The sequence below is a fragment of the Morus notabilis genome, unplaced genomic scaffold, assembly GCF_000414095.1.
Source record: "Morus notabilis unplaced genomic scaffold, ASM41409v2 Scaffold1005, whole genome shotgun sequence".
Classification (NCBI taxonomy): Eukaryota; Viridiplantae; Streptophyta; class Magnoliopsida; order Rosales; family Moraceae; genus Morus; species Morus notabilis.
In genome coordinates, this window is record NW_010363292.1 from 138,981 (window position 1) to 150,774 (window position 11,794).

General features: G+C 36.5%; 1 protein-coding gene across 1 annotated transcript in view; it reads left to right on the forward strand.

Moving 5' to 3' along the window:
* LOC21410730 (nascent polypeptide-associated complex subunit alpha, muscle-specific form) overlaps nt 1-11,134 on the forward strand; it is a 13,358-nt gene extending 2,224 nt beyond the window's left edge. Inside the window, 5 exon segments of the mRNA XM_024169454.1 lie at nt 1-360; nt 363-643; nt 5,563-6,309; nt 6,373-6,674; nt 9,882-11,134. Of these exon segments, the coding sequence (XP_024025222.1) occupies nt 1-360; nt 363-643; nt 5,563-6,309; nt 6,373-6,674; nt 9,882-11,134 (2,943 nt within the window).
* The last annotated feature ends 660 nt before the right edge of the window (nt 11,135-11,794 follow it).

Here is an 11,794-nt window from a genome sequence, read left to right on the forward strand (position 1 = left end):
CCCTCACCGCCACCTCCTTATGTTTATAAGTCCCCCCCGCCACCATCACCATCACCGCCCCCGCCCTACGTTTATAAGTCCCCACCCCCACCATCACCATCACCACCACCTCCCTACATTTACAAGTCTCCCCCTCCACCCTCTCCCTCACCGCCTCCTCCTTACATCTATAAATCTCCGCCTCCACCATCACCATCGCCACCACCTCCCTACGTCTACAAATCCCCACCCCCACCATCACCATCGCCACCACCACCCTACATTTACAAGTCTCCCCCTCCGCCATCTCCCTCACCCCCGCCTCCTTATGTCTACAAATCCCCTCCTCCACCATCACCATCACCACCTCCATATCTCTACAACTCATCTATAAATCTCCGCCTCCACCATCACCATCGCCACCACCTCCCTACGTCTACAAATCCCCACCCCCACCATCACCATCGCCACCACCACCCTACATTTACAAGTCTCCCCCTCCGCCATCTCCCTCACCCCCGCCTCCTTATGTCTACAAATCCCCTCCTCCACCATCACCATCACCACCTCCATATCTCTACAACTCACCCCCTCCTCCAATTGAGTCTCCACCACCTCCCGTCTACTACTACAAATCACCTCCACCACCACACCACCATACATAGTACATCCCACGTACTTGTACAAATCTCCTCCAACCCCATCTCTGACGTACCACCGAAAGTTCCCGCCGTTGCCAGGTCACAAGCCGTACATCTACAGTTCACCTCCACCTTCTACACACTACTAGATCACTTATGAATACCGGTTGATCTTGATTTGAATAATTAACTTCGTCTTTTGTATTTGGATATGAAGAAATTTTCAGCGCATTGTTACCATTCGTGAACAAATTTACTTTCTATGAATAATGAAGTGTGAAATTCGTTTGATTGTACTTTTTCCTTTTTCGAATATGAAATATTGTCATTGATTGGATCTTCAGTACGCGCGTACATTTTCTTATTTTTTGCTGTTACCTTTTACAAATGTTCTTGGATTATTGATGTGATATGTCATGGCATGATATGAAAAGGACAATAATATTATTAATAATCTAGTTAGTACATCTGTAAAACGTATTAGCATTGATTTGCAGAAGAATACGATTAGAAATAATGCATTTGATCCGCCAAGATATTCATCCACAAGCAACTTATCTCAAACGAACCTTTATTTATTTATTTATTTAAAAAAAGCAGTATTAATGAGAGAGATATATTCTGTGCAGCATATGATGAGTTTTTTCTAGATAATTTCTTTTGTTGGTTTTAAATATCAGCGTTATCCTTTTACTATATGTGTTGTAAAGTCAACGTAACCTTTTCTTTGAGGATTTTTAATGACACAAGTATAGAAAATAGTTTTGTGTTCATCTTCGGAAGAAGGCTCTTCTTAGCTGGTTTTATTTCTTTTTTTGGCTAGTAGTTGCTCGCCAGCTTATCAGACAAACGCAACAAATGTACGTGCAATAAAGATTTTGTTTTTTGTTTTGAAAATGGTACAATAGAGAAAGTTTGCTATAATAGTTTTTGAATTAATGCATATTTACCATAATCATTAATACATAAAATCATTAATTTTACAGAAAGCATTTTAAGGTTAAAAACGAGTTTATCAGCTAAAATGTACATAATTAATTTGGGGATTCATGAAAGTGAAACCCGTCGAATTAATCCTACATTTTCAAATTTGAAGGGCAAAAACGAGTTTATCAGCTGACATGTACATAATTTTGGGGATTCATGAAAGTGAAACCCGTCGAATTAATCCCACATTTCAAATTTGATAATGTGTAAATCTAAGATTTTTACCAATTTTTATCATGAAATAAAATTGATAAATTCTAAATTTACTGATATTTAGCAACTTGTTCAAAATTCCTGCCATTTATTGTTATTCCATCCAAACATTGCAACTTAACTCCTTATATATAACTAGCATGAAGGACGTGCCTAGACCTTAGTAACTTTTTCTGTTTTTTATTTTTTATTTTTTGATTTTTGACAAGAACTTCATATGAAGCATGATAAAAAGATCATAAAAACTTTTATACAAAAGCAACTAAGCAGAATCCATTCAAAAGAAGAGCGCTAACACATTAGGGAATGATCTCAACATTTAAAAGATCAGAATAAATTTAGAGCAACATTCACTGCAATAAAATGAGCAATCGTGTTGTTTGGGCGGCTGGTATATTCACAAATACCTATCCAGTATTCGCTGGAACAAATATAATAATAGTACATAGAAAATATATAAGTATAATCCAAAGGATACCACAATATGATCATATGAGGCTATATCGGTACATTAATCAATAATATATAAACACAAAGAATTGTTTTATTCAATTAATTCTTCATATGAAAAGTAAAAGAAAAGAACAAGAAAGGGAGTTCCACAACATACAGAGGCATTATGAAGAAGCTTAGACAATATTAAGAAGTTAAAATTTATGTGTGACTTGAGAGAAAAGGTACACATTGATGTGTGTGAGATAATGATTAAGCCATGTGGAGTAAACATGAAGTTAGATGTAAATTAAGTGAAAAGAGAGTAGTCAATCCATGGTTGAAGTACAAAACCTATTCCACTTCTATGTATAGATTATAGATAGACTATAGATGTGCTTATAGTAATTAATAAAAATAATAGAAAACTAATCTTTATGTAAGGAAACTAAATATTAATTCACAAGTTTCTTCAAAATTAAGACGTCACTCATTTGGCTTGTACATGTGTACAAAGACAGGAGGTCCTTTTCAAATTAAGTTGAGCAAGTATATATGAGAATCAGAATAACAAAAATATGCACATTATATATTATATAACCAAATATTAGTGCAGCTTGGCTAAGCAGCATATAGCCACATATTTTGAATTCTACTCCCAAAACTTATCTTTTTCCTTTTTTCTTTTACATCTTCTAATTATTGTCTGGATCCTTTTTTCAATATATTCCCTCTCTCTCTCTTCGCCATATAGTTGAGGCTAGAAACTCGGAAACGCGTTTGTTTGCATGTTTGCAAATTGCATGCAGCGTTTGTTTATTCATTTATTTGTTATTATTATTTTTTGCAATGGTCAAAGTGTGTGTGTGTGTGTGTATATATATATATATATTTTTTTTTTTTAATTTATGAAAAAGTACCTGCCGTACCTCACGACTTATAAAAGGTCTCCATCTAGCTTAGACATACAAGTTCATGGCCTACCATGAACAAATATAATATATTTATTACATATTTTTTTGGAAGGGTATAAGTAAGCACTGGAGTATACTAATACTATAGTTCAAAAAAAGGAAAGTATAAATTAACCAAAAGCAAAAAAAAAAAAAAAAAAAAAAAAAAACCTTGTGAACTATAAAATGTAATGTATAGATATTAGACTTAGTAGTGCGGCCAATATTAAGCTGACTAAATAAATTAACCAATCAATTCAATTAGTGTTGGTGAAATAAACAAGTTTAATTACTACAGTTGCCGGTTAATTACTTTTTTTTTTTTTTGGGATGGTACAAAGTTACTTTTTTGTTCATTAGGAACTAATTATTATATTATAAACTGCCTCCCTGAATATAACAACTGTTGATAATGGAATAGATCATCATAATGTAGCTAGCCGGCAGATCATGTTTGTCGTCTAGTTCTTGGTATCATGAACAAATTAATTTACCAACTTGAGAGTTTTTCTTTTACATGATTCAATTTTCCATCAATTCTTTCGAGAGTTTTCTAGTTTTAGGTACAAACAAGCCAAGTTTCATCATGTGCATAATCAGTTATGTACTTATTTATATATATATATATGATTTGGATGATGAATGAATGTTTTTCTATGGGAAAACTAATACGTGTTTATTGCCAAGAATATTGTTTCAAAAAGTTCTGCAAAAGTTTTCTTCTAGCACTATCCCGAATTAAATAAATTTATTAGTGCACCCACGTATTGTTTGAAAATTAATTGTACCTATGAGTTACAAGAATCCATCTACTCATACTTCCTCCTCCAATTATAATTATTTAAATATCACCAAAGATTTTTTTTTTTTAAAGACCTTTACTTTTTTTTTTTTTTTAGGATAAAAGGACCTTTAATTCACGTAAACACGCTTTGCAATTCCCAGAAGTTACCTACTTTATATATACATACATACACACACACACACATATAAATATATATATATATATATACACACGCGCACACACACACACACGCGTCATCTGTCGTTCATGTGAAAATCATTATGTATAATACCTTCATGTTCAGCAAATTTTGGATTAAGTGGTTGCTGATATATGATAAATTATATGTCATTTTTTTCTCCTTCTTTGCTTGGCCATAAAATGCTTTCTGAGCTGTTAATTTTCATTATGATACACTAATAGTGATACTCTGAATTAATAACACGCAAAAGTAAATCCAATTCATTGCTATATTTTCAAGTGACTTTTGGAAAGTAAACAATATAATAAAGCTTCATATATTTATATTATTAAAAGTAAATTCTAGTTTTACATAAGTTTTCAATTACATTATTGTGGTTCCCCAACACTCTAATATTGCCGGCTTCAATGTAGAAGCTGATCCTGTGTACACGCATATAGCATATTCTACATATACATATACATGTATATGTTTGTATGCATATATGGATATAGTGACAAATTTTAGTAAATGAACGAATACGAGGACCAAGAATCTTTTTAATTTATTTGTAACAGGATTATATATTATGAAAGTAAAAATTTGCATCATCTTTGAAGGTATACAATGACCCAGTGACAAATGGCTCGAGACAATATGTTATATTTCAATTTTTGAAAAGGAAGAAAATAGTAGAAATTCGCAAGCTCGATCTGAATGAATAGACGTATGGTAACAATCAAGACATGGGAGCTTCCTATTTCTTGATCGTGGAAGTGCGTTGTATTATTAGTTTATAAGATTAAGAAAGTAAGACACGACTAAAAATTTTCAAACTGTAACCAGCTCTACAAATTTTTTAATGATTTTAGACCCCTATGTTTCGATACAGCTTTTGGAGTAGGGAAATGCTAGTTACATATATTAATTCCAAACTTGCATTTTGACTTTAAAAGTTCTGTTTACAAATTTTTTTTTTTTTTTTTTGGCTTATCAAAGGACAAGTATATAAAGAAAGACAAAGACAATCAAAACCACAAGCAGATATCAGAGAGATGTTGTGGGAAGGCACAACAACACGTTGAAGGAACAATAAATTATATTAGGTGGAAAATTAGAATTATTAGTAAAATCCTAAAATAAAATAGATTTAACATTTTGGTCAATGATATTATTTTGGGAGGCAATAGATTATCCGGCCTGTTTTGATTAAAATAATATGTCCTGCTCATCAATTTGGTAGAGAGATCTCACTAGCTACACAACCTTACCATGCTATAAAGGGACTATACTCATCCTTACCATGCAATTCACTACACAACCTAAGTAGTACACTATCCAAAATAACCTAAATTTCTGGCAACAAGAGTTGAGTTTGCTGGAAATGGGAAGCTTAGGACAGCCGAGGCCAATGCATTGGCCTCGACTGGTTTATGCCATTGCATTTTGCCTCATAGCCACTAGTGTGGTTGCTGATCATTATAAGCCTTACTTCTATGCTTCCCCGCCACCACCGAAGCATGCAGTACACCGCCGACCATATCTCTACAAGTCGCCGCCACCGCCAAAGCATTTTAGCCATCCGCGACACTACTATAATTTGCAACCACCAACGAAGCATATTAGGCACCCTTCATACAACTACAAGTCGCCGCCACCAACAAAGCATGTCTGGCACCCTCCTTACTACTACAAGTCGACTCCGCCACTAAAGCATGTTAGGCACCCTCCATACTACTACAAGTCACCTCCGCCACCAAAGCAAGTGGCTTACCCACCATATTATTACAAGAAGCCGCCGCCACCAAAGCATGTTAGACACCCTCCGTACCATTACAAGTCACCTAAGCTTATCGATATAAACCCGCCACACCATTACAAGTTGACACTGCCACCAAAGCATGTAAGCCATCCACCATACCTTTACAAGTCACCACCACCACCATCTCCTTCTCCACCTCCCCCATATATTTACAAGTCTCCACCTCCTCCATCTCCATCTCCACCTCCTCCGTATATCTATATATCTCCTCCACCACCGTCCCCTTTTCATCCTCCTCCATATATCTACAAATCTCCACCTCCTCCATCGCCATCACCTCCGCCGCCTTACTTTTATAACTCACCACCACCTCCAGAGCATATTGATGCACATGACCACCCATACCACCACAAATCGCCGTCACCACCAAAGCATGAAAGTCATCCACCATACCACTACAAGTCACCACCGCCACCATCTCCTTCACCGCCTCCGCCTCCATACATCTATAAATCACCACCACCACCTTCACCATCACCACCTCCACCATATGTCTACACATCTCCACCTCCCCCTCCGGCATCCCCATCACCACCGCCTCCTTATATTTATAACTCACCACCTCCACCACCTCCTTATGTTTACAATTCCCCACCTCCACCATCGCCTTCGCCTCCACCTCCATATATTTATAAGTCTCCCCCTTCGCCATCTCCCTCACCACCGCCTCCGTACTTCTATGGTTCTCCCCCACCTCATAAACGCTATTAAGTAAGCTTACAATCACCACTTGAATAAGCTTCAATAGCAACTTCCTATATATACATCTGTTTGGGTTTGAAGAACCGATGCAATTTTCATTCCTGAATGCTGCATCCATATAAGAGCTAAGGATCTTACAGTGATAAATATTCTACAAACTATTTTGATATCAATGATTGTACTATTAAATTTACGTAATGAAAGTCACAGGCCGAAATTTACTAATTATGTAGTTCATATTTCTTTTATATTCACGTTTATGCATGCATGCTTCTCCTTCTTCCATATAAATGTCGACTACTAAGGAAATGTTTACTAAATCGTGATGAAGTGATGAGAAAGATAGTAGATTTAGAAAGTAAAGAAATAAGAATTATGAGGATCATTAATTATCTTTTCAGTACTTATATTCTAGGAAGGAAATCGGATACCATCTAATCTCTTTCAAAGTGAGCCTTATCAATTCAATTACTAAAATATATCCTTATGCGTAATTAAATAATTATTGCCTTGATAAATTTCGTGATCGTTTTACATAATTAGAAAAGAATACCAAGAAAGGAGTACTTAGTATTGGAATAATATTTATTTTAACTTTTTTTTTTTTGTTCATTGATACTTTATTAATGTAATATAGATTAATAGAGTCAAATATTTAAGACAACATGCAAATCACCTCCTTCCTCCACATATCAATTTATAACTACGAATCGCCTCCATCCCCATCGTATTCAACACATCCTCCTTACTTGTACAGTTCTCCACAACTTAAATATATGCTACTAAGGTTACGGTCAGGACATGAATTATAAGATATTTGAATAGCAACTTAATTTATTTTTGCTTGGGTTTGAAGAAAGTCATATCTAGTTATTAATGTTTCTGTTAGCGAACAAGCTTCTCTTATATATAAAGATTTGCTTGGATTTTATTAAAAAAAAAAAAGATTTGATTGGATATATGTATTGACTCTAGTATTTAATTTATGAAATATGAAAGTAGTGAGAAAGTGAAATTTACTGTGTAGTTGTTTGTCATTTATATTCATACATTTCTTCATTCCAAAAGAATATAAACATTAAAATGGCATGCCAACCTTTGATTAAGTTTAGTGATAAAATTTCAATAGGGTTGATGAGTTTGCAAAGCTTAACTAAGAAGTCTGTAATTAATTGGACTCAAACTCCTCTATTTTGATCACCCTAGGAGATCCTTTAGCCTGACACTTATATATATATATATATATATAAGAGCAAATGAGCGCAATTTAACTAATAAATAAAATCAATAAAAGTAAGCTTCATAAAAAAAAAATGTTATCGCCACAACAAAAGGTTGTTTTCACGACATATTGACAGCATTTTTATTTTTATTTTTAGAAAAGTCATCAAAACATCGTTAAATGACTTTTTATTGTCAAATATGGTAGATCAAAGTTAAGATATGCAAAATCTTACGACATTAGGGAGAAAACTATAGTATAAATTGGATTTTTTTTAGAGGAATATATATATTTTTTTAATGCAATGGCATATGAACAATGTCATTGTAGCCTTTCTAAGACAAGTTTTAGTTACAAGTCCAAAAATAATTATAATTGAGTTAATGCTGTTATTTTATACATTTCTAGCTACCTTGTTGTTTTCATGTTCTTGGTTATTGGCGGATCAATATATATATATATATAGAGGACACGATTCACATTTCGGTTGAAGCATCTACGATTTAAGCTTACTGCCGGTTTCACGTGCCATCATATAAGATTCTCAAAAACTTGGGCTAGTTCATAATTGGATCTCAGTTTTATTTTTTCATAAAAGTGTGACCAAATTAATTTACACAACATCTTAGAAGTAGTAGTTTAATCTTCAAAGGCACCCAAGACTTCTCCGTATTTTTTGAATTAATCAAAAGATTAATTTATTTAACCACTATATATGTAATACGTACAAAGAGAAAGAGATCGCACGAGGATCATATCAAATCTTAATTATTAATTAAGATCACATATATTATTGTTTTGAAATTTAAAATTACAATATAGATCTAGTTAATTAAAAGATCATAACGGCTTTGTGTAAAACTTAATTAGATCACATATCAAGGTATATATGATGAAAAGTACATAAAAATAAAATTCTGCACAGCTTGATCGCTTGTCTAGATCTGTTCCTACCGAAGACCAGATGTAACAAATATAGGTAGATCACAAGCGGCAAAATTACTTTATTATATTATAAATACCTGTAACCTGCAATAAGAAATTGAAAATTATATTAATGATTGATGCACAATAATACGAAGTAAAATGTTAATTTACCTACATGCATGTAAATAAAGAAACACTCACTTAACATACAGGTAGATACACAAATTACTACAAATGGAAAACATGCACGTACAAGGTTGAAAATTTTGAATTCTACACGTAAACTTGTTTTTTTTTTTTTTTTTTTTTTTTTTTTTTTTTTTTTTCCCTTTTTATTAGATGCTGAATATCTAAATTATATCATCAAGGTGGGAGTTTTAAGTTTACTCTGATACTTCAAACTTATGAGACATAGTATCAAAACTATTATTCATGTTTTATGCTATAATTGAAATTGCACCAAGTGCGCCTAAAATAAAAATACATACATGTATATATATTCATCAGCTCTTCATATAGATAAATTTTTTCTTAAATAAAATAGAAATAACAGAAAACTATGCAATTCAACAAACTGGGCATTAAAAGATAATGGAGAAATTTTGACTATTAATAAAATCTGCATTTATCTCCATCTTGCTTTCTAATTAAATTGTTAAACCTATTTTCAACTTTTTCCCTTTTATAAAGATCACACACACACACACACACACACACACACACACACACAAAAACCATAAAAACAATTCAATAGTTTTGTTTTATATATTTTATAACACACTTAGATATGATTTCTTTAAATAGCAAAGAGAAAATGAAGATTCATACACTTTGAGATGAAGGAGATTTAAGATGTCATGGTGGAGGTAGAAAATTAGGGCCACCTTGGCGGTGGCGGAGACTTGAGGTGTCTAGGTGGAGGTGGAGGTGGGGGTGGAGATTTAAGGATTTCAGGTGGAGGAGGTGATATTAGACGTTTGGGTGGAGGTGGTGATCTTCTGGGGAACCAAGGTGGGGGTGGAGATTTATGAATTTTAGGTGGAGGTGGAGATTTTATACCTTTGGGAGGAGGTGGTGATCTTCTGGGGAACCAAGGTGGGGGCGGAGATTTAAGGATTTTAGGTGGAGGAGGTGATATTAGAAGTTTGGGTGGAGGTGGTGAGCTTCTGGGGAACCAAGGTAGGGGTGGAGATTTAAGGATTTTAGGTGGAGGTGGAGATTTTATACCTTTGGGAGGAGGTGGTGATCTAGGGATCTTAGGCGGTGGTGGAGATTTTGGGTTTTTTGGTGGAGGTGGAGATTTGAGAATCTTAGGTGGAGGTGGGGGTTTTTGGGTTTTAGGTGGAGGTGGAGGTGGAGTTATAGGACTCTTGGGTGAAGGAGGAGGAAATGGCTCTTCTACAGGTGCATTGTCATTTGGAGGAAATGATGGGGGTATTAATGGTGGAAGTGGTTCCGGTATTGGTGAGTCATTAGGAGGAGATGTTGATGGAACTGGTGATGGTGAAGGAGAAGGAGGGGCGTTATCATTTGGAGGAGATATTGGTGGAGGAAATGGCTCAGCTACTGGTGGGATATTATTTGGGGGAGATGCTGGTGATAGAGGTGGAAGAAATGGCTCAGTTACTGGTGTGATATCATTTGGAGGGGATGCTGGTGATAGAGGTGGGGGAAATGGCTCAGCTACTGGTGTGATATCATTTGGAGGAGATGTTGGTGATGGAGGTGGAGGAAATGGCTCAGCTACTGGTGAGATATCATTTGGAGGAGATGCTGGTGATAGAGGTGGAGGAAATGGCTCAGCTACTGGTGGAGGAAATGGCTCAGCTACTGGTGTGATATCATTTGGAGGAGATGCTGGTGATAGAGGTGGAGGAAATGGCTCAGCTACTGGTGGAGGAAATGGCTCAGCTACTGGTGTGATATCATTTGGAGGAGATGCTGGTGATAGAGGTGGAGGAAATGGCTCAGCTACTGGTGGAGGAAATGGCTCAGCTACTGGTGTGATATCATTTGGAGGAGATGCTGGTGATAGAGGTGGAGGAAATGGCTCAGCTACTGGTGGAGGAAATGGCTCAGCTACTGGTGTGATATCATTTGGAGGAGATGCTGGTGATAGAGGTGGAGGAAATGGCTCAGCTACTGGTGGAGGAAATGGCTCAGCTACTGGTGTGATATCATTTGGAGGAGATGCTGGTGATAGAGGTGGAGGAAATGGCTCAGCTACTGGCGTGTTTTCATTTGGAGGAAATGATGGTGGAGAAATTGGCTCGTCTACTGGTGAAATATAATTAGGAGGATATGCTGGTGATGGCGGTTGTGGAAATGGCTCTTCCAATGGTGGACTAGGATTAGGAGAAAATACTGGTGGAATTTCATGAGAAGATGGTGGTAATGAAGGTGGAGGTAGAGGTGGTATTTGTGGTTGAGGGGGTGGAGGAGGTGGTGGCTGTAGTGGAGGTGAAGGTGAAGGTGATAATGGAGATGGTGGTGGTGGTGAAAGAGGCAACGGTGAAGGCAATGTTTTTGTTGGAGGGGGTGGTGGTGGTGGAAGTGGAGGTGGCGGCGGCCTTGCTACATGCGGAGGCGGCGGCCTTGCTACGTGCGGAGGCGGAGGGGGCGGCCTTGCTACGTGCGGAGGCGGAGGCCGCGGTCTTGCTACAGGCGGAGGCGGAGGCGGTGATCTACCCAATAATGGTGGCAGATGTATTGGCGGTATAACGGTACCTATCGTGCGGAGGCCGCGGTCTTGCTACAGGCGGAGGCGGAGGCGGTGATCTACCCAATAATGGTGGCAGATGTATTGGCGGTATAACGGTACCTATCGTTGGCACTCCAGGTAGAGGAATCGTAATTTTGGAATCATTCACTAGTGGTTGAGATAGGGACTTGTGGACAGAGGGAATGTCATTAGCGGTGACCACATTGATGCCAAAGAAGCATAAGAACAA